The sequence below is a fragment of the Acomys minous genome (genome assembly GCF_964271855.1).
Source record: "Acomys minous genome assembly, chromosome: 2".
Taxonomy (NCBI): domain Eukaryota; kingdom Metazoa; phylum Chordata; class Mammalia; order Rodentia; family Muridae; genus Acomys; species Acomys minous.
In genome coordinates, this window is record NC_140484.1 from 115,820,970 (window position 1) to 115,843,381 (window position 22,412).

Below are 22,412 nucleotides of genomic sequence, written 5' to 3' on the forward strand. Positions count from 1 at the left end.
CTGGCTGCACGGACTCTGGAGGACCAGCAAGAACTCAGCCCTGTCACTACTGGATCTTTGGGTACTGCCGAGCAGACCCTAGGGACAGTCTCTGAGGTGTCAGCTTTTCTCCCACAGGGACTGTACACACTGGAGACACTTTCCCACCCATGCAGCTGTATTTTAACCTGTTTCCTATAGCATGCTTTCAAGATTTTTGTGGCAAAACCTAATTTTTTAAAATCTTTCCCCCACTGTGTTTGTTTTTTTATTTTTCGAGGCAGGGTCTCTCAGTGTAGCCTTGGCTGTCCTGGACTCGCTTTGTGGACCAGGCTGGCCTCGAACTCACAGCAATCCACCAGCCTCTGCCTCCCAAGTACTGGGATTAAAGGCGTGCACCACCACGCCCAGGCCACCGCCTGCCCCCCCCATTGTGTTTTAAAGTGTCACGTTATGTGTAGAAAAGACCTTCCCACATCAGATATAAAGATATTTTTTTCTTGCCAGGTGTGATGGCACACGCCTTTTATACCAGCGTTCAGGAGGCAGAGGCAGATGGGGTCTGTGGCTTCCAGACTTTGTCTACATAGTGAGGTCAAGGATAGCAGAGCTACATAGTGAGGCTCACATACATCATACTACATACATCATACATACATACGTTTCCTGAATAAGTTTATTTTCTTTTGCTTTTCCCCTCTAGCCCCAGTGTTTTGTAAACTGAGGTAGCGTTCTAACAGGTGGCTAGTTGCCTCAAAGCACTATTTATGAAATAATCCATGCCCCCGCCCCCTGCCCTTGAAATCATATACTAAATTCTGTGTGCCTAGGTCTGTTCTGAACTCTCCATGTCGGCCCATCAGTGTGTCTGATCTATCAATCACGGCGACTGAAGTCACGCTGGCAGAGTCCAAGTCCCCTGAGAACTCTGTTAAGATAAGTGCCCTCACGGGGCGTGGTGGCACACGCCCTTAATTCCAGCACTCGGGAGGCAGAGGCAGGCGGATCTCTGAGGTCATCCTGGTCTACAACATGAGTCCAGGACAGCCAAGGCTCCATAGAGAAACCCTGCCTCAAAAAAAAAAAAAAAAAAAAAAAAAAGAATAGTGCCCTTTGCCCCCCCGTAGTGTCACCAGCCATCTGTCACCACTGCCATTCAGAACTACTTCATGGCCTCACTCACTCTTCTAGACAAATGTCAGAACCTGCAGGATTCCAAGAAGTATCCAATCTCATGGGAATTATATCGATTTTATGGGCTGATTTGGGGAGAATCAGTCTTTACAGGGCAACTCACAGAATGCCTTGCTGGGCCTTCTGTTGACACAGGTTTCTTAGGTAGCTCGTGGTTTAAAATCAGTGGCAATTATAAGTCTTCTTCGTCTCCGTCTGCTGTATGCCTTGGTGATACCGGGACACTCTGAATCCCAGCACTCCCCCAGCTAGTGCCCGGCTCTCAGGAGAACGCCCGCACTGTTCTATTCTTTAGGTGACAGAGCCCTGTATCTAGGCTACGGTGCTCCTTTCTAGCCTTGGCTTACTAAGTTTCCTTACGGGATGGAGTTTCGCTTTTACCAACTCTCTTTTTGTCATTTACAGATACATTCTCTGTTAAGTGAAGATAAAATGAAGGCTTATTGATGCATACAGCCTCTTAATTTTGTCTCTGTCTCCCTAGTCCACACACTGGGAGGGTACCTTCTGCAGATACACCAATGATGAACCTTCTCCACCTGCTGCTGGGCCCAGCACGGATGCTGGGAAGCAAGATGCCCAGGCACAGGGGTCTTGGAAGCTGTTTCCCTGCTCGGAAAGGAGCTCTGCCAGGAACCCCACAATGGGACCTTGTGGGGAGAGCAGTGTGTGAGCTAAAGAAGCACCCCCCACCCTTGCTGCAAACCAACACCAAGTGACCAGCTTAGAACCAGTGTGGGGGGTACCTGGAATCTTCTATGGCCTCCAGCCTTGAGAGTCTTGGTGACACTCTTCCTGCCACCGAGCAGGCCCGAGCCAGAGTATACAGGCCCAGCGGCACTTAGAGCGGAGCCAGAACAGAACCAGGAAGCCTTTAGGCTCTTAGGAGAAACAGGGGCTCCTTCCAGTCCTCCACTCCCCCGATAGTGGGGCCCTATCCCCCTTCTCCCACAACCACTGCTCCTGTGCCTCAAACCAGGACACGTGGGGTGCATGTCACCATGGGATCCCCCTAGAGCTAGCTCATACCTGCAGTCACCTGCCGCTGGGCTGTTCCCCTCAGCCCTCTTGACCTCTTGTTTGTCCCCACTCTTCCTACATCCCATTTTGGGAAGAGGATGGGAGCCTGAGCCCGAGCCTGCGCCCAGTTGGACGCCTACTCACAACGCAAGGAAAGCGCCCCTCTCCCCGTCTCACGGTCACCTGCCCACCACTGGCGTGTGGGTTGTCCCAAACAGAGAAGCAGCAATAGATAATGTAAGGGCAGAGCTCAGTCTGTCATAGCTGTGAGGCAGAACAGGGTATGTGTGGCTTGTCCAACCCAATCTTGGTGTTAGGAGGCAGTCTCTGTGGGGGAAGTTTTTCTTCAGGCCACAAGGAGGCAGACCCTAACCCAGGCGCAGGCGAAAGGTACTGATCTCCATGGGCTCCAGAGAGATGTCAGTGCTGTTGGAAGGTGAGGCCAGAGGGTACAGCAAAGTCAAAGAGGTTGGCTGCAAGAACGCCACATCCAGGCCATGGAAGAGGCTCCCCAGGGCGAGCTGTGGGGAGAGAGGAGACAGGCTGGGCTGGGCACTGCCGGATTTCTTCCATACACCAAATGCTACCTGTTTGGGTCTTTTTGTTTTGTTGTGTTTGTTTTTTGTCAAGACAGGGTTTCTTTGTGTAGCCCTGGCTGTCCTGGACTCAGAGATCTTCCTGACTCTAACTCTTGAGTGCTGGGATTAAAGGCATGTGCCATCACTGTCAAGTGGGCCCACCCCACCCTGCCCCCCCCAGCCTCCTCCCATTCCCGCCCCCAAGCCTTTTTTTTCCAGACAGGGCCTCACATAGTAGCCTAGGCTGCACTGGACTCACAGCAATCCTGCCTTTGGACTCTCTTTGTAGACCAGACCAGGCTGGCCTCGAACTCACAGAGATCCACCTGCCTCTACCCTCTGCCCTCTGCCCCTGCCCCTGCCTCTGCCTCCTGAGTGCTGGGATTACAGGAGTGCACCACTAGGATTAAAGGCGTGGCCACCACACCACACTGCTCAGATTCTTATAATAAATAGAGCTAAGATGGTGAAACAGGACTCCAACTCTTGGAAGGCAGAGACAGGTGGCTCAGGAGTTCAACTCAGCTTTGGCTACAGAGTAAGGCTGCTACATGAGACCTTGCCTCAAAAATAAAAATAGACTAAATAAATAAATATAAAAAACAAGAGAGAATGAGCTGCTGGGAGCTACCGTCCTCTCAGGGGCAACACCACGCCTCAGACGGGGCTCTGCCGCCATCTGCTCAAGCCCACAGCTCATCCGGGTCATTCACTGGAGGAACTCTTACCAAGCTGTTTGAAAACAAGGACTGGGGCCGGGAGTGGTGGCGCACGCCTTTAATCCCAGCACTCAGGAGGCAGAGGCAGGCGGATTGCTGTGAGTTCGAGGCCAGCCTAGTCTACAAAGTGAGTCCAGGACAGCCAAGGCTACAGAGAGACCGTGTCTTGAAAAAACCAAAAACCAAAGAAAAAAAAAAGAAAAGAAAGAAAGAAAAAGAAAACAAGAGCTATGTCTAGCTTTACCTCTGAGTCACCAGGGCAAGCAAGATGCAAGCTGACACCATGAGCAGTGCTTTGAAAGGCGCAGCGGTTTTCATGTCTCATACCTCCTGCTTTGTTCAGTACAGGTCCTGTCTCAGGAAACCTGAGTTTTCTAGTCCCATGCCGTATCTGAAACTGCTCCTGCCCACCTCAACAACCTCCCCTTTGTCTCTGGAGGGCGCTGAGGCTACACCTTCTCTATCCTATGCCAATACCTCCCCACCCCACCCCTACACAGCCTCCCTGGAAGCTTTCCATCCTGCTACCGCAGAAGGCCCAGCACTGCTGTCCTGGCCGCTGCCTCCCGCTCACATGGCCTGCTCACCTTGCCTTGGCTTGTGGTACAGTTGAAGCCCAGGTTCTTGGCCTCCAGGCCACAGTCAAAACCCTTGCGGTGTAAGATGAGAGCAGCATCGGCTAAGGGTGAGGTGTCCTCCTGGAAGAGAGTCGGGGGCACGGGGGATGGAGGGTCAGTGGCACTTCTGCCACAAAGGCGAAGGTGAGGCTGGGCAGAGCAGAGGTGGGAGAGGGGAAGCTGGTGGTGAGGGTCAGCGCTCCCTGGGACACTTACCTCAGCGGGGAGCGTGCGCAAATTGAGCAGATGAAAGTCACAGGGCAGGGGAGAGGCCAGCGGGTGGAAGGAACGCAGTGCAGGGCTGGTGGCCTGCCTCTTGGCCACGGGCAGGACGAGTGGAGGCGTGTTGAGGTGCATGGAAGTCAGGTGGCCGAGCAGGGACGGGTAGCTGGTAGTGCGCTCATGTTGGGCCTGCAAGATGGACCCAAGACGTAAGCAGAGCCAGGCTGAAGGGTGAAGGGAGACAGGGCAGCTCCTTCCAGAACAGCTTTCGTAGCTCACTGGGACTCCGGCTGCCAGCTCCAACCCCTCACAGGTGGCGACTTCTAGTGCCACCCAAGTCATGTTACTAGGCCCACTTCTGTGTTTGCTTTTGTGGCTTCTTTGACACTCTCGTGAAAAAAAATGCAGTCTCATCAATGCTGTCACCCCACACAGAGAGGAGCAGACAAACAGACAGGCAGGCAGGCAGGCTTCACTGTGGACAGGCTTCTGATAGTGACAGTGCTTTAACTGTCCCACGGTAGATGCTACTTCCACCATGTTAGCCTGCTGCTCAGGCCCATGAGCCCGAGCTGCTAAGACTATTCCTCAGGTGGCTCCTAGGACGCCGCATTCACAGGACTGCACGGCCTTTTCTCCACAGGGGAGCATGCTCGCCTGTCCCCGGCGCCACCTGAACGCCCTAGCTACAGCCTCCCTTGGCCTTTCGAGCCAGGCAGGGCCACTCCCCTCCCACTTTGCTTCTGCAAGGTCTTCAACACAGACAGCGCTGCAACGCTGTCTCATCTCAGCACCTGAAACTGCCATGCCTGGTTCATCTTCCCACGGAAGCGCCAGACGCGCCTTCTCCTTGGGGTCCTGACAGCCGAGGGCAGATTCTGACCGTGTCCCTCCCTACCCAGGTCTTGCCTAGTCTCCAGACTCTGCCATCTGCCGTGCCCCACCCAACACACTCTAACCCCGGAAACACCATCTGTCCTGCCATCTGTGCTAGATACTGACCACCTGGAACTACTGGAGGCTTAAATGTAATTTAATAAAAAACCAAGTTATCATTACTATTTTATGTGTATGAGAGTTTTCTCTACATATATGTCTGTGCGCTTCATGTATGCAGTGCTCTTCAAGGCCAAAAGAAGACACTGGATCCCATGACAGGAACTGAGCTGTCCTATGGGTGTTGGGGTCAAACTCCGGCCCTCTGGGAAAACAATCAATGTTCTTAACCACTGAGCCATCTCTCCAGTTCCCTATAATTGTTTTTTCCCCCGAGACAGGGTTTCTCTGTGTAGCCCTGGCTGTTCTGGATTCTCCCTGTAGACCAGGCTGGCCTCGAACTCACAGTGATCCACCTGCCTCTGCCTTATGAGCGCTGGGATTAAAGGCGTGCGCCACCATGCCTGAGCCCTGTAGTTTTTTTTATTCTTTATTTTTTTTGGAAAAGGGGTCTCTCTCACCATATAGTAGTGGCTGCCCTGGAGCTCTCCGTGCAGACCAGGGTTCAATCTCATAGAGACCCACCACCTCTATCTCCTGAACACCGGAGTTAAAGACACAGCCACATACTTGGCCCAAGGAATGTGGCCGGTGTGAGTGAAAACCTGAATGTACTTCATATTAATTCATTCAAGTAGCTATTATTTAAAAAAAAAGAAAAAAGCCTAGCATGGTAGTATAGACCTCTAATTCTACCCCTTGGGAAATAGAGGCAAGAGGATGAAGGCTAGCCTGAGCTACATGAGACCATGTCTTAAAAAGAAAAAGGTAAAAAAAATAGCCATACATAACTGGGCATGGTGGCATATACTTGTGGTCTTAGCTACTCAGAAGGCTCAGACTGGAGGCTCACTCAAAGTCAGGAGTTCAAGGCCAGCCTAGGCAACAGTGAGACCAAAATCAAGGTTAACCAAGGATAGCCCTGAGGTTATCCTCATTACATTGAGAGGGCAGCCCAAGCTACCTAAAACCTTATCTCAAACACACACATACACACACACATGCACACACAGCAAACACCCCCAAAACAAAACCGGACTGGAGAGTTAGCTTAATGATAGAGCATGTGCCTAACATGTGCAAAGCCCTGGGTTCAATCCCAAGTACCCAAAACAACATGGCCAGCACATGTTGATGGTGGCTGCCATGCTGGTCAGCACACTCTAAGGTTACCAGTAGTCCCACTTCCGTACTGTCCCTCCTGCCTTCTACTTTGTGCATGGTTCCCACTCATCAGAGCTGAGCCTGGTGGCTGCTGGTTCAGGAAACCCCCCTTCACCTCTTCAGTCCGTGTTGCCTTGGCTCCGCAGGCCCGGAGACCCCACTGCCGCCTTATACTCTTCCGCTGAGAGCAGCTAGCTCTCCTACCCTGCTCACTGGTAGAGCCCGTGGCCGATTCCAACTACAGTACCAGCCTGCTCACCCTGGGCCACCAAAGCCCTCGCTGACCCTTACCTTTGGGCTCCTGATCGAGTTTCTGGAAAAGACCAAGCCCCTAAACATGGCTGCCAGTTTGGAGAATAAGTCAGGCTGGTGAGGCAAAGAAAGCTGAGATGAGCAGGGCTGTGTTATGGTTAGGAGAGTCTCAGGCTGAGGGAGAGAAGATGATGGCAGCAAAAAGACAGGATGAACATGCTGGGGGGCCAGGTGACAGGCTGTGGCTGGGGGAGGGACTGCCAAACTGCATGAAATGGGTTAGCAAGATGCCAGGTAGCCTCCTGCCTCAACGCAGGAACTAAGCTGCACTGTCTGCCCCTCGCCCTCTAATCCCCCAGGGTCGCCCACAGGGCTGAACCTCTGCTAGTTCACTAAACAGTGGAGGCCGACTTTACCTCGTGGCTCGTGGTTCGCCGTTCTAGCAGGAGGCGGAAGCGGTTGCAGGTGACCTTGTTGTCTTTGAGACCTTGGCCAAGACCCCGGTTGTCATCCTGCATCAGCCGTCGGTCCAGGATCACCTCCAGCTGGCCTGAGGAAGAGAACAGGAAGCACCAGCTCCCCAAACCCATGTCTAAGCAGACACAGGCCTTAGGAGCGGACTCTCCACCCCAGGTCCTCAGAGAAAAAGCCAGGGAGACAGACAAGCCGAGTCACTCAGAAGAGAGAACGGTGGACTCCCAGCACCGGGAGAGCGGAGTATGGGTGTCTTGCCTTACTTCTGTAGGTGAAGAAACAGGGGTCGTAGAAAGGGGAGCACTGACCTGGGCAGTTCCCCTCTGTGACTCAGGAGTAGAACTTGGGCCCAAGGCCCAGGGCCCAGCAGGAAACCTCTTGGGGACCAGCCATACAGGTCACAGTAACCAGTAGCCAGGAAACAGAGAAAGGCCTGCCTGCAATACTGCCGCTGAGGTGGGCTTTCTCAGGGTGGGCAGACTCATGACTGACACATGCTGCTCAGCAGTGCAGACTGGAACATGCTTGGGAGATGGGCCTCGCTGCAAAGCTGATGGATGTGATGAACCGGCTCCCACCACAGCAGCCCACACGGCTCCTTTTCATCCCCTCAGCCTTTCCTCTTATTTCTCTATTTTCTCTCGCTCTGCACCCTGAGCAAACACAAGAAGCTACCTCCACCTCTAAGGTTCCTTGCGTAGAAGCTAATCATTCCTTAACACACCGTGTCCCCGAGTGGCAGCTGGCTGACTCAGCAAGGACAATGGGCTACATTCAGGAGTTTTGAGGCCGGCCAGCTCCAGATACTCCCGGAAGAGTGTAGGAAAGCCACAATACCCACCATTGTGGCATAGCCTTAATCCTGCACTTAACTCAGCACTCACGTGCTCGAGATCCCACAGACAGAAGGCCTCCAGGGCCCGAGATAAGTTACTGCTCACTTTGTCCCAAGGCTCTGGCAGTCACTGGTAGTGGGAGAGCTCTCAGCTGGCCACTTTGTTCTCTCCAGTGCTGAGGATGGAACTTCACATCTGGCTAAGTCTTAAATCGTCTGTCTTTTCACTTTTTCTCTTCAGACGAGGTCTTCCTAAATTGCCCAGACTGACCTTGAGTTTTGGACCCTCCTTCCTCAGCCTCCAGGAAGCTGAGGTTGCATGTCTGTGCTACTAGACCTAGAAAATTTTGATTTGTAAGCTGGGCAGTGGTAGCGCACACCTTTAATCCCAGCGCTTGGGAGGCAGGTGGATCTCTGTGTGTTCGAGGCCAGCCTGGTCTACAGAGTGATTCCAGGACAGCCAAGGCTACACAGAGAAACCCTGTCCTGGAAAAAAAAATCTTTGATTTGTAAGAATGTCATCCTTTCTTTTTCTGACCATTAATAGGAGGAAAATATGTATCTTTCTCCTTTCTTAAATAATACACTATAACCACTTAAGAACTGCCCCTTGCTGGACAGTGGTGGCACACACCTTTAATCTCAGCACTTGGGAAGTAGAGGCAGGGGGATCTCTCAGTTCGAGGCCAGCCTGGTCTACATAATAAGTTCCAGGACAGCTAAGGCTATACTGAGAGACCCTATCTTGAAAACCATAAAAACAAAACAAAACAAAAACAAAAACAAAATGGAGGAGGAAGAAAAAAAGAAAAGAAAAGAAAGGGGGGCCGTACCCCTCAGCTGAAAGTCACCCTTCAACACCCCCACTGCTTCCACCAAAGGACAGGATGCCCCAGTGTGACTGACAGGAGCTGTGGATGGCTCACCTCCATTTCAAGCCCTGGAGTGACGGGATCTGGAAAGGGCCGTGAGGGGGGTGTGGGGAGGGCGGGGCGGGGAGCCAACAAAGTGGACCGGCTAGAACAACTGGAAGGCTGGATCCTACTCACCATCACCCAGGCTGGAGACGCCAAGGGCCTGTGCAGTATGCAGTGTGAGGCGCCTCTGTGCATCCTGGATGTAGGCCATGACTGGCATGGGGTAAAAATTAGCCTGCAGGGGCAACTTCTTTAGATACTGCCGGGGCTGTACCTGCAAGGAGGAGTTCAAGGCCACCCTGGAATGCTGTCTGATTTGTGTTCTGAAGGGTTCTCAGTGTGAAGGCATTCTCCGCTATTTTTGTTTTGTTTTCATTTTTTGTTTGTTTAGAGACAGGATTTCTCTATGTAGCCCTGGCTGTCCTGGAACTCACTTTGGAGACCAGGCTGGCTTCAAACTCAGAGATCTGCCTGCCTCTGTCTCCGTGAGTGCTGGGATTAAAGGTATGCACCACCACTATCACCACCACCTGCTATTTCTTTTTAATTGTGTGTGTATGGGTGTATGTGCCATGACACACATGCGGAGGTCAGAGGACCGCTCCGTGGAATGGGTTCTCTCCTTCCACCCTTATGAGGACTCCAGGAATTGAGCTCAGGCTGCCGGTCTTCAGCAAGAGCCTTCACCCACTCTTGGTGAAGAGCCACCCACCCACCCACTGAGCCGTCGCACTAGCCCTGTACTTGCCACCAGTCCTTGGCACACACACCCCACCCCCACCACCCATAGCACCTGTACTGGAGGCCAAAAGCAATACAAGCTCTGTTCCATGGGGCCCAAGAATTACCTGAAAGCCGTTGAGGTCTGTGAAGAAAGTACCGTGGCTGTCAATGTCTGTGTGGATGCGCAGGGCCAGCTCTTTGTTCACGTAGTCCCTGATGTCTACCAGGAATGACACGTCCAGAGACAGCCCCTCTACTCCTGGACACAGGGACAACCAGAAGTGAGGTGAGCACAGCCTGAGAGGGTATTCAGGGAAGGTTCCGCCCACCCGCCTCCTGGGAGCGCCCAGGGCACTGCTGGATGGATTTTTTCCTCAAGAGAATCAAGCAACCCTAAGTCAAATGACAGCTGATTGTCAGCAACAGCAACGGAGCAGAAGGACAGGTGGCAGCCTGTGGAGCTGATGCCTTGCAGGACTCACCTGGCAGGTTATAAAGCCGAACCACTTGGTGAAAGTGCTCATAATATGCAGCCACCTCTGAGAAGAAAGGGCCTTCGGTGACATGCAGCGCAGGAGGTTGCTTAGGGATGTAGGGCTGGAAAAAGAGCAAGTGGCCACTGAAGCCACAGTGCAGAGTACAAAGCAGTGGTACCAACCCGGGGGCAGGGCAACAGAAACCCTTGTCCCAGTGCTCTGGCCTGAGCACCTGTGCCGAGCAGGCCAAAGCCACAGCCCATCACCCTCCACAAGTCAGTGAAAACACAGGGACAGTAGGGTAGGTAAGACACAGCAACCACTGAAGGAATGGCAGGCCGCTCCCAGGCTCTCCCCACCCACAGGAACCACCAGGTTCTGTGAGGCACCTCAGGTACCTTGGCCTCGCCATCAGGCAGGAAGAGGTAGGCACCGCTCTTATCTTTGGATGTGCGGGTACCATAGATGAGAACCCTCATGTCCATCTGCTGTTCCTGCTCCTCATCCACCCTTCGGATGCTCTGCCAAGAAACACAGCCCTGACCCCTGGCCCCACACCAGCATGTCAGGCCTCCCCCTGGGAGGGCACGGACTGACTTCCCCTAAAGAGCCAAGCCCAGTGCTACAGTTGGGATCTCAGATGCCCCCAAAAGGGCTTGCTCCCAGACTGTGCTACTAGGAGAAATAGGGGGAAGGTGAGGCTCTACCCCTTCCCTCCTTCTTCCCGCCCACGTTTTATTTGTTTTGGGTTTTTTTGTGTTTTTTTTTTTCAAGACAGGGTTTCTCTGTATAGCCTTGGCTGTCCTGGACTTGATCTGTAGACCAGGCTGGCCTCGAACTCAGAGATTCACCTGCCTCTGCCTCCCAAGTGCTGGGATTAAAGGCGTGCGCCACCACCTGCCCAGCTAAAGCTGGCCTTAAATTCTGATCCTCCTGTCTCCACCTCCTAATGCTGGGTTTTCTGCAGTGTTGGAGAATAAGCCTTGGGTTGTTTTTTGTTTTGTTTTGTTTTTAAGATTTATATAATTTATGTATCTAAGTGCTCTATTTGCATGTGTAGTTGCACAACAGAAGAGGATATCAGATTTCAATACAGATGGCTGTGAGCCACCATGTGGGTGCAGGGACTTGAACTCAGGACCTCAGGAAGAGCAGCCAGTGCTCTTAACTGCTGAGCCATCTCTCCAGCCCAACACCTAGAATTTCTTGAAGCTCTGCTGGTAGAGTGCTTATCTGCCATGCCTCTCCAGCCCCCTTTAATACTTTCGTTGTTATTGTTGAGACATTGTTTCACTGTGTAGTCCTGGCTGGCCCAGAACTCACCATGTAAACCAGGCTGGCCTCCAATCTACAGAGGTCCACCTGTCTCCGCCCCTCAAGTGCAGGCGTTAAAGGTGTGTGTGAACAAATTCACACTTCTGTTTTTGAGACAGGGATCTCATGTTGGCCTCCAACTTGCTATGTAGCCAAAGATGACATTGAATTTCTGATCCTAGCCCTCCACTGCTGAATTTACAGGTGTGCACCAGGATACCCAACCTCTCTGCTGCTAACACCCAAATCTCCGTGAGTCAGGTGACAAGAGGACATGGGACTCCTGGTGCCTAATCCTTCCTCTGGTCCCTCCCCACCTCCCCTGGCCTGGCCCTTTACCTTGAGGAGCCCAGTAAGGCCGGAGAACCAGACCTGCATGTAGCGATTGCTGATGGCGAAATCACTGGGGCTGGAGTCCATGACACGGAGAGGAAATGGTGTTTGTCTGCTGATGGACAGCTTCATGCCGTTCAGGTAGACACGAACAGAGGATGGCAGTGTGTAGGGCCCATCCAGGTCTGGCTGCAGCTGCAGCACACCCAGGCCCAGGGCTGGCAGGCGGATGGGCACCGACACCTGTGGGCACAGGGGCAGGGGAGAAACGCATCAGCCCAGACAGGGCTTGTTCCCTGGCCTCTGCACTCTGTTCCTTGAAGCTAAGCGTAGACCCCTGCATTTCTATCTGAGAGACCCTGTCTGTCTGGGGATCCTGGGTTGGAGTGGCAGCATCAGTCTCCACTCCTGTCAGCAAAGGGCAGGAACACTCAGCTGAGAGCCTAGGGTCTGAAGCCGGCTTCACAGACACTGTCTGAGTGACCTCAAGCAAGAAACCTAAACCTCAGCACTCAGGAGGCAGAGGCAGGCAGATCGCTGTGAGTTTGAGGCCAGCCTGGTCTACAAAGCGAGTCCAGGACAGCCAAGGCTACAGAGAGACTCTGTCTTGAAAAACTGAACAAACAAACAAAAAAGAAAGTTAACCTCTCCTGGCCTCATTTCTGGTGCCATGAGGATAGCATCACTGTGTACACTCATAGGAATCTAAATGGCGCCGAGGAGTGACAGATGGCACGTCTTTTTGTATCTCAGCAGTCAGGGTGCTGAGGCAGAGGGTTGCATGTTTGAAGCCAACCTGAACTACACAATAAGGCCTTTGTCTTAATCTTTTCCTTTTTCTTTTTCTTTTTAAAGATTTATTTATTTATTATATAAACAGTGTTCTGCCTGCATGTACACCTGTAGGCCAGAAGAGACTTCAGATGACATTATTGATGGTTGTGAGCCACCATGTGGTTGCTGGGAATTGAACTCAGGGCCTCTGGAAGAGCAGCCAGTGCTCTTAACCTCTGAGCCATCTCTCCAGCGCTCCCTGTGCCCCACCCCCACCCCCGCTTTTTTTTGGTTTTTTTCCAGACAGTTTCTCTGTATAGCTCTGGCTGTCCTGGAAGTCACTCTGCCTCAAATTTATAGAGATCCACCTGCCTCTGCCTCCCAAATGCTGGGATGAAAGGTGTAAGACACCAAAGCCTGGCTAACTTTATTTTATTTTATTTTATTTTGAGACTGGGTTTCCCTGTGTAGCCATGGCTGTCTGGACTCATTTTGTAGACCAGGCTGACCTCGAACTCACAGAGATTCATCTGCCCCTGCCCCTGAGTGCTGGAAGTACAGGTGTGCACCACTACGCCCGGCTGATATTTTTTCTCAGTGAGTATTTAAGCACCTAGAACACAGCCTATCGTGAACTACATCTGAACCTTTATTTTGCGTCCGTGTTACAGGTGAAACACATAAGTCAGCACAATAAATCAAGAGCAGCTTGAGTCTGGGAAGCGGAGCCTAGGCTGGGCAACACATAAGACCCCAGCACACCGAAGGAAACAGTAAACACTGCCAAATGAGCAGCCGAGGGCACTGCTGCTGCCATCTTTACTATAACTGTTACCACAGTGCCCTCGACACTCAGATCCCAAGAGTGACCGTCCTTTGGGCAGCGCCTCTCCCCTGGCCACCTGCCTCCATCCTAGGGAAGTAGGCAAAGCAAAGTAGCGGAGGAGCCAGGAGCAGGTGTTCATGGGGAGTGAGGCCCCAGGAGAGGTACTGATGAGCACCAAGGGCTGAGCCGCGCCTCACCTGGTAGACATTGGGGACTATGGTAGTGGCCGAGCTCCAGTGCAAACTGATCTGCACAGACAGGGGCTGACCCTCCTCTGAAAGGACTCGAACCCGTGGCGAGTTGACCAGCAGGGACACCACACTGAGCCGTTCCTGTTCCAGTGGGTTGAATAGCACCACAAACCTGTGGGTGGAAGGTGGGCTTGCTTCGGCTGCAGCACACAACAAAAGGGCTCCCTGCACAGGGACCCCAGGGCCGTGCAGGGGTGAGGTGGAGGGTGCCTCTGTGAACCCAGCCAGGCCTGGCTCACCTGGGTGAGGAGTCCAGCTGGATCACTGTGCGCTCTGGCAGGGCATCATGACTTAAACGACTGTCATCCTGCAATGGTGTGGGCAAGCAGGATGACGACTGGGCTCAACCTCCACCCTACCCCAACCTGTCCCGACTACGGGCCTTCGCGTGGAACCTTACGCCTGGGACTTGCACCCACCCACCCCAAAAAACGAGGAAGGGGAAAAAGGAACAATATCCACCAACGGCAGCTCTGGAGACAGTTCCCACCCACACCAGAGGGTCTCTTAAGCAGATGCAGGAGTGGGGGTGCCCACCATTTGGAGGAAGGGGGCCGCAGGGTCAGAGCGGTACGTCTCCTTGTCCCTCAGCACCAGATAGTGAGCAGCGTTGATGATGACCTGCTTTAAGCTGACCAGGGAGCGCAGCAGCCTATGGTGGGCAGGAGAGAAAGCTCAGAGAAGATGGGCATAGGGAAGCTTCCTGCCACACCAGCAGGACCAGCCTGCCCCTCCCAATCACCCACAATTCCTCTCTTTTTTTTTAACGGTGAGGGAAGCAGGGTGGCTTCCTACCTGACCCCATAGTCTACCACTACCGCCTCCTTGGCTGTCCCGGTGATGGCATCATGGTGCTGGAAGAGCCCCAGAGTGCGCCGAGCTTCCGTCAGAAGAGCAAAATCAGACAGCGGGTACTGGCTAGCTGGTCCAGACCGGCGGGCGTGAGCCACAGCCAAGCTGAATAGAACCTCTGCCCCACTACCCAGAGAAAGAAGTCAGAGCCTTCCTGTTCGGTTCGCCCTTGCTCCCAGGGGCCACCCACCCACTCAAGGGGTCCCCTCTCACTACCCAGCCCTTCCTTCGCCTCAGAGGTTAACTCTAACTGAGCACAGGGAGGTGTGCAGGCCTCACCGCAGGTGGGCTTCTAGGACTCGGTCCAAACTCTTGTAGAAAGGCCGGGAAGTATAATAGCCTGTCCAGTAGTGGTCCTCCCGGTCAGCATAGGAGAAGAAATCCCCAGTCAGCACAGGAAACTCTGGAGGCCGGGCCCCAGGCTCCACTCCTGTCCTCTTATACAGGGCATCAAAATACTCAGAGAGGGTCCCGAACTGTGCCTGTAGGGACCCAAAGCAAGCTACCATCACTTACAGAGCCTCCTGGGATCTCTGGCACAGTATCCATCCCACAAGTGCAGACAGGGGTGACAACTCTGTCTAGCAAAAAGCAGCAAATATTTGTGTCCTACTCTTCTGGGCCCGGCATGACCTGGGGAGTCTGGGAATGAATTCTGAGACACGCAGGAACCTTGCCCAAGACTGAGAACGACATGACGCCTTCAGCGCCAGGGCTCTTAAGGGCAGGGCCAGGCTGTACCACTGTAGCTGCAGGTCTGGTTGCGCACACCCCGTACCTGTACGTGGAGCTCGGGCTTGCTATTGAGGAAGTCAAAGAGCCGCTGATAGTTGAAAAACTGGGCATCCCACTCCTGGGGCTTGTCGTATCGGAAGTCATCGCCCAACGGTACAAGGAGGACGTTGCTTCGGAACAGACGGGACTTCTTCCGGTACTGGTCCAGGAGCAGGGCTGCCCTGAAAACATGGACGGTTACAGGCCCAATATGAAGTCTCAGGCTTTAAAAGCCCAGGAAGGGGGCTGGGGAGGTGGCTCCGTGGTTAAATACTTGCCACCCAAGTGTGAGGACTAGAGTTTAGACACCCCGCCCCAACTCAACATGTAAACACCAGTGGGCATGGTGGCCGCACTGTCACCTCAGAGCCCAAAAAGTGGAGACAGGATTCCCAGAGCAAGCTGCATCGCTGGACCAGCCCATCCTGGAGGTAAGCTCTGGGTGGGCTCAACAGAGAAATTTTTTCAATGAATAAGGTGGGGAGAGACCGAGGAAGAGTTCTGATGGCAACTTTGGGTCTCCATATGCACTCACAGGCCTACCCACAAACGTGTGTGGGCCCACACACATACAAACTGTGCCTTGTGGCACCTGCTTTTAACTGCAGCACTCGGGAGGGAGGCAGAGGCAGGCAGATCTCTGTGAGTCTGAGGCCAGCTTGATCTATATAGTGAATTCCAGGCCAGCCAGAGCAACATCATGAAACTCTGTCTCAACAAAAGACAAAGAAGGAAAATTCCATGAAAAGCTAGGCATGGTGGCACAGACTTGTGTAGGCTGTATTTTCTTTCTTTCTTTCTTTCTTTCTTTCTTTCTTTCTTTCTTCCTTTCTTTCTTGGGGGGTTGTTCAAGACAGGGTTTCTCTGTGTAGCCCTAGCTGTCCTGGACTCGCTTTGTAGACCAGGCTGGCCTTGAACTCACAGCAATCCACCAGCCTCTGCCTCCCGAGTGCTGGGATTAAAGGTGTGCGCCACCACGGCCAACAGCTCAATTTTCTTTCTTTTCTTTTTTTTTTCTTTCTTTTTTTTTTTTTTTTTTTTTGGTTTTTTGAGACAGGGTCTCTCTGTGTTAGCCTTGGCTGTCCTAGACTTGCTTTGTAGACCAGGCTGGCCTCGAACTCACAGCGATCTGTCTGGCTCTGCCTCCCGAGTGCTGGGATTAAAGGCGTGCGCCACCGCGCCCGGCCCTCAATTTTCTTAACAATTATATTTTATTATGAACTTACTAACCGAAAGTACCTCACTTATAATCCAACTAACCTAAACAATAGGAAAAGAAGATTAAAGAATACAATAATGACCAAGAAGAGACTTGATACCCTATGAGCATCCTGTATGAGCATATACAGGGGGAGGAGGTCCTCCTTAGTCACAGTCATAGGGGAGAGGAGTAAGGGGAAAATGGGAGGGAGGGAGGAATGGGAGGATACAAGGGAGGGGATAACCATTGAGATATAATATGAATAAATTAAAAAATAAAAAAAGAACACAATAATGAAACCGTCAGGATATCAGTTCTGAGGAATGATTCTCCTGCCAGAACCTCAGCCGGAGCCGGAGCCCCGAAGCCTTCCCTCAAGCAGTTCTCTCTAGGAGCGTCTGAACGTGGAGTGATGAACAACCAAAACCATCCCAAGTCTCCAAAGGCTCCGCCTCTTGTTGCTCACATTACATCTCCGCTCAGCATTTGTTCAAGTTTTCCAGCTGGTTAACAACCAATCTCCCACACACTGTGGTTTGGCTTTTTTTTTTTTTCAAGACAGGGTTTCTCTGTGTAGCCTTGGCTGTCCTGGACTTGCTTTGTAGACCAGGCTGGCCTTGAACTCACAATGATCCACTTGCCCCTGCCTCCCGGGTGCTGGGATTAACGGCATGTGCCACCACGCCCGGCTGGTGCTCCGACTTCTAAGGGGATAAACATCACCTGCTCTCTTCACAAGTCTTTTTCTCATCCCCCCACTTGTGATCTAAACAAAAAACAGGTTTATCTCTCCTTCAGACTTGCAATCCCAGTACTTAGGAAGCTGAGGCAAGAAGACTCCAAGTTCGAGGACAGCCAGGTCTACACAGAGAAAGCCTACTTGATGTACTAGCCCATGCCTGCAATCCCAGCACTTTTGTGGTCATCAGTAGTTCAAGCCCACCCTTATCTACATAGCAAGCTCAAGGACAGCTTTGGCTACATGAGACTCAGCCTAAAGCTGCCCCCACCCTGACCCCCACACACTAAAGAATGGCACTTAGCTTAAACTGTATGAGACCAAAATTTTAATCCATATTATCTATCCAATGGAACCTTATCACATGCCTTTAGAACCTTTCTCCTGCCAGGTACAGTGCCATAAAAAGCTGAGGCAGGAGGATTGTTGCAAGTCTGAGGTCAGCCTGAGCTACAGAGTGAGTTCCAGGCAGGCCAGAGATACATGACAAGACCTTGTCTCAAAACAACTAAAAAAGAAAAGAAAGAAAAAGAAAGAAAGAAAAGTAGCCTTTTCAGTGCTTGCCACACTTTTGTAGAGGTCTAATGTTAGCCAGAATGACATCTTTGAGGTCCCTTACTATTCTCTTAAAAGGGACAGGTCTTTTTTTCTCAGAGGCTAGAGGCTCTCTGGCAGGACTGGATGGATCTGAACAAGATTTGGCCCATTGCCTAACCTGGAGCTGACCCAGGGAACTGGCGTCAAATGAAGGACAGCAGCTCAGCTAGGAGTTTGCAAGACATGGTACTGCAGGGTGCGGTGGCGCACGCCTCTAATCCCAGCACGCGGGAGGCAAAGGCAAATGGATTGCTGTGAGTTCAAGGCCAGCCTGGTCTACAGAAAGAGTTCCAGGACAGGCAAAGATACACAGAGAAACCCTGTCTTGGAAAAAAGGAGAGAGGGAGAGAAAGAGAGAGAGAGAGAGAGAGAGAGAGAGAGAGAGAGAGAGAGAGAGACAGAGAGACAGAGAGAGAGGAAGAAATGGTATCAATGTAAGAATTCTTTAAGGCAGGTGCCTAGCATAGTGGCGCACGCCTTTAGTCCCAGCACCTGGGAAGCAGAGGCAGACAGATCCCTGTGAGTTTGAGGCCAGCCCAGTCTACACAGTAAATTACAGGACAGCCCAAGCTATGTAGTGACCTTCTGTCTCAGAAAATTAAAAAAGGATCATTTAGGGCTGGGGATGTAGCTCAGTTGGTAGAGTGCTTGCCCGGCATTCACAAGACCCTGGCGTGGACATAAACCCCAGCATTCTCATAAACCAGGTGTAGTGAGTCATGCTTGTAACCCTAGCACTCAGGAACTGGGGGCATGTTTGAGGCTAGCCAGCCTGGAAAATGAGAGATCTTGTCTCAAGGAGAAAAAAAAAAAGGCGAGGGGGTCGGGAGGAGTTTGTAAAAGGAAAATAAAAGTATTCTGGGAGCTGGGTGGTGTGGAACACGCCTTTAATCCCAGCAGAGGCAGGAGGATCTCTGAGTTCAAGGTCAGCCTGGTCTACAAAACAAATCCAGGACAGCCAAGTTTACACAGAGAAACCCTGTCTCAAAAGACAAAACAAAAACAAACAAAGAAAAAAAGCATTCTGGGGAAGATGTTTCCTTAGCACCGTTTCCAGGGAGGCACTAAGGAGCCACCACTGCAGACACGTGGCCTAAGCTCACCACCAGAGTCTATCTACCCTTTCCCCAGATATTCTCAGCTTCATGCAGCCCCACGTGGCACAGCCAAGACCAGAGTTTCAGCTAACTCCTCTGAGAGGTGAAAAGTCAACACCAGCTGGGTCTGGTAGCAAAGACCTGTGACCCCCACTGTCAGGAGACAGGGGCAGGAGTACGGCGTTTGAGCCTGTTGGGGCTACACAGTGAGACTACAGCTCAAAACCTAGACCCAGCACCTTTGCCCAAGCAGGGCTGACAGCAGATACCTACCTCTCTGCCACATTGGCTTCGGTAATAGCGCGGGGCGGCACCTTCCAAGGGCAATTGATTCGCCCACCCGGCAGACGTTTGAAATCAAACTGGCAGCAGATCTTGGGATCGGGGCCACAGGTGTGGGGAACGTCGTAGCTGTAGAAGGGCATCATGTGGCAAAAGATGTCTGTGCTGGAGTCTGAATCTACAGGAGACATACCATAGGGTGAACCACTGGCGGGCAGCCTTAGGAGCTGAGCACAGAGACATCAGGAGGGTATACCTTCATGTCCTCAGCAGCCCTGAGAGACACTGACACTCAAGACTGTAGCTGGGACTAGGATGTGGGGCTCCCAAAAACCCAGCTGCCCACAGAAGGCAGCAGAGGTCACTGTGACTCTCTCCTAACCTGAGAGGGTTGCTTCAGGTACTCTGCCCTTAGGGACCACAGGGGTCTGATTTCTAATGAACCTTCTCCTCTTGCCTGAAGACTACATTGCTATAATACTCGTGCCCAGGCCGGGCAGTGGTGGTGCACACCTTTGATCTCAGCACTCAGGAGGCAGAAGCAGGCGGATCTCTGTGAGTTCAAGGCCAGCCTGGTCTACAGAGTGAGTTCCAGGACAGCCAGGGCTACACAGAGAAAACCTGTCTCGAAAAACAAACAAGAGAAATGATAGCCACGCCCTTACTTGGCCTTACCCCATGTCTGCCTCCACATGAACTCCAGGCTGTGAGTGGCAGCGAAGTGCTTCTTGATGGCATAATGCACCCTCTGAATCAGCATGCTGGTCAGGTTGGCACGGCGCAGCAGGTAAGGCATGGTGGAACTGTGTCCAAAGGGGTCCACTGCCCAGCCCGAGCGAGGGGTTGCACCTAGGCACAGCACAGAAGTCAAAGGCCCAGAGTATCTCCTTGGGCCTGGGAGGCCAGCTCCTGCCTTGCCCATCAGAGAGGCTGCATAAGCCGAGAAAGGAACAACTCCCTGCCAATCCCTGTGCCTCATAGTATCTTACCACAACATTCGGAACCAGCCAGAACTTACCGAGGTTTCTCTCCAACCACTGGTGTCCCTCGATGAGCTGGTCAACCAAGGCAAAGTAATGGGAGTTGGCCTCATCTGGCATCACCCAGCCGCCCGTTGCAATCTCCAGCTGCCCGTTTCCCACCAGCCTAAGGATGAAGACACACTCAGGATGGGGCAGTGGCCCTTCGCTTGGTCCTGGTAGCCAGAGGATGACAAGGGCTGCATGCACTGGCCTCCTCCAGCCAGCTCACCCACGTGACGTGGCTGGTAAGCAAGAGAGAATGTCCATTCACCCTCCTCCCTCTCCAGCCCACCCGACACTGTCCTGGTCTGCTTCTGTGCTCAGAGGCAGAAGGTCCCATGCTTCTGCACTTAGGCTCTGAGCATTCTAATTTCTCCTCACAATAAAAGGCCTTCAAATCCTCACTCCTGGTCCCTGCCACAGCTCTATCTGTATCTTCCTGCCAGCCTGGCACCCACAGAATGGGACAAGATTGACCCGCCCAGCCAGGGAGGGCTTAGATAGCAACCCTCCCACACCTCCCCAAGGACCACTGACCTTCGAACTGCTGCCCTTTTTTGGGCACTGATGTTATCCCACCACTTGGCGAAGAAGGAGACCTCTGCCCAGAGAAAGCGCCGTCGAGGGTCTTCCTGCAGCTTGGACACCATGCTGTTGAGGATGTGTTGGGTTTGTTCTGTGTAGTACTTGTCAAAAGTCTTGATCCAGCCTGGGGGAGCCAACACAAGGTCCCCTGAATATGCCACCTACTTCAGCAGCAGCCCCACTCTTAGGTCTGTCACTAGAACGCCTGCCTCACACTCTGATGTTGGGGTCTCCTGGACCTTCACCTGGGTCGTTGTGTGAGTGGGGCACCACAAACACCTGCAGGTCCTCAGTATCCCAGTCACTGGGGCTGTAGGAGATGTCAAAGCCTTGCCTCCACACGCCACCCTCCACATTGTCAAATGGCAAATCCTCGGACACAGTCAACATCTGTCAGAGAGAGACATGGCGGCTCAGTGGCCATCTGCGTGGCAGGAGGACCCTGCCAGCTCCAACTCTTACCTGCAGCTCTGGCTTCTGAGCCCGGCCCCCCAAAGCAAACTGGCAGTCCTGGGGGGAGACTGAGAAGAAACTGGGCCGAGGCTCTGGGAGCACAGCCCAGGAGCCGTTGGCCGTGTGGTAGGGAAGCAGGGCTGGGGGGCCCTCCACATTGGCTGTCAGCTCCAGCACAGAGTCCTTGATATGGCTGATGATCTCATGGTTCTCCTCTAACAATTGTTCCAACTGTTCGATCCGGTTCTGTAGCACGGAAATTTGGCTCTGCCAAAAAAAAAAAAAAAAAAAAAAGAACAGAAAGTTCCCTGTCACAGAAAGAACTCCTGCTTAGGGGCCACTGCCTGATGCCAGGCTGGTCTGACTATGACTCCCCTTCCCGCAGGCCATGGGCCTACAGGGATGGAGCGCTCCGACCATCAACCCTGCAGACTCCCATCTGCTTGGCTCGGAAGCAGCATCACCCTCAAGGCCCCCGGAAGGCACACATGTCATCTCACATGCCTGTGCTCAGTGTGTCTTAAGTAGGGTGCTGAGGATTGCATTCAGCTTAATGGAAAAGAAACACCGCAGTCAATTAGCAGTGTCTGCAAGGAACACAAGTCAGACTAGCAATATACAAGGCCACTCCTCCTCCTCCTCCCCTTCTTTTTCTTCTTCTTCTTCTCCCTCACCACTGTTGCTTTTCACTTCCTGTTGTGGCTGGGAGCATAGTCCAGTGGTAGAGCAAGTGTTTACCATGCACCAGCCCTCGGGCATCTGCCTCCAAAAGAAAGAAAATCTGCCTGCGAGTATTCCTGGGCTACAGATTCCACAAGTTGGCTATAGATCACGAATGCTGCCTGCATGTATGAGGTTCTGGGTCTGCTCTCTAAGACCATGGGCGAGGAGGATTCTCTTGTCCTGTGCTGACAGATGACCCAAGCCCAGGTAACTTGCTTTTGAAGACAGGAGAAAGTGTGACTCACCCTGGGGAAGTTGCTGCCACTCTGGTGTCGGGCTGGGTCATGCTGCACTCGGTCCAGCATGAGGTAGAGTGAGAAGGCTGCCACACAGAAGATGGCGGCCCCACACACTGTCACCTGCTTTTTCAACCTCATGCTGACCCCCCCGCACGCACCTGGAAGGAGACACACCATCTGTAGT

General features: G+C 52.6%; 1 protein-coding gene across 3 annotated transcripts; it reads right to left on the reverse strand.

The window, feature by feature from the left end:
* Positions 1-1,211: 1,211 nt before the first annotated feature.
* Positions 1,212-22,409, reverse strand: MAN2A2 (mannosidase alpha class 2A member 2). 3 transcript variants are annotated; one of them, XM_084772380.1, is made up of 23 exons: positions 22,235-22,409; positions 21,276-21,533; positions 21,059-21,203; positions 20,766-20,937; positions 20,225-20,352; positions 19,882-20,055; positions 19,198-19,384; positions 15,295-15,472; positions 14,796-14,998; positions 14,460-14,642; positions 14,202-14,316; positions 13,904-13,971; positions 13,611-13,776; positions 11,820-12,056; positions 10,565-10,687; positions 10,173-10,287; positions 9,816-9,949; positions 9,100-9,241; positions 7,158-7,291; positions 6,781-6,855; positions 4,324-4,518; positions 4,078-4,188; positions 1,212-2,714 (listed from the first exon to the last, which is right to left on the reverse strand). In XM_084772380.1, the coding sequence occupies exons 1-23, from the start codon at positions 22,403-22,405 to the stop codon at positions 2,562-2,564; spliced, it is 3,567 nt and encodes a 1,188-aa protein (XP_084628506.1). In that variant the 5' UTR covers positions 22,406-22,409; the 3' UTR covers positions 1,212-2,561. The 3 variants fall into 3 exon arrangements, with proteins under 3 accessions (XP_084628506.1, XP_084628507.1, XP_084628505.1); XM_084772381.1 differs by lacking the exon at positions 6,781-6,855 and having other exon boundaries at positions 22,235-22,408; XM_084772379.1 differs by lacking the exon at positions 6,781-6,855 and having other exon boundaries at positions 4,078-4,518.
* Between the last annotated feature and the right edge of the window lie 3 nt (positions 22,410-22,412).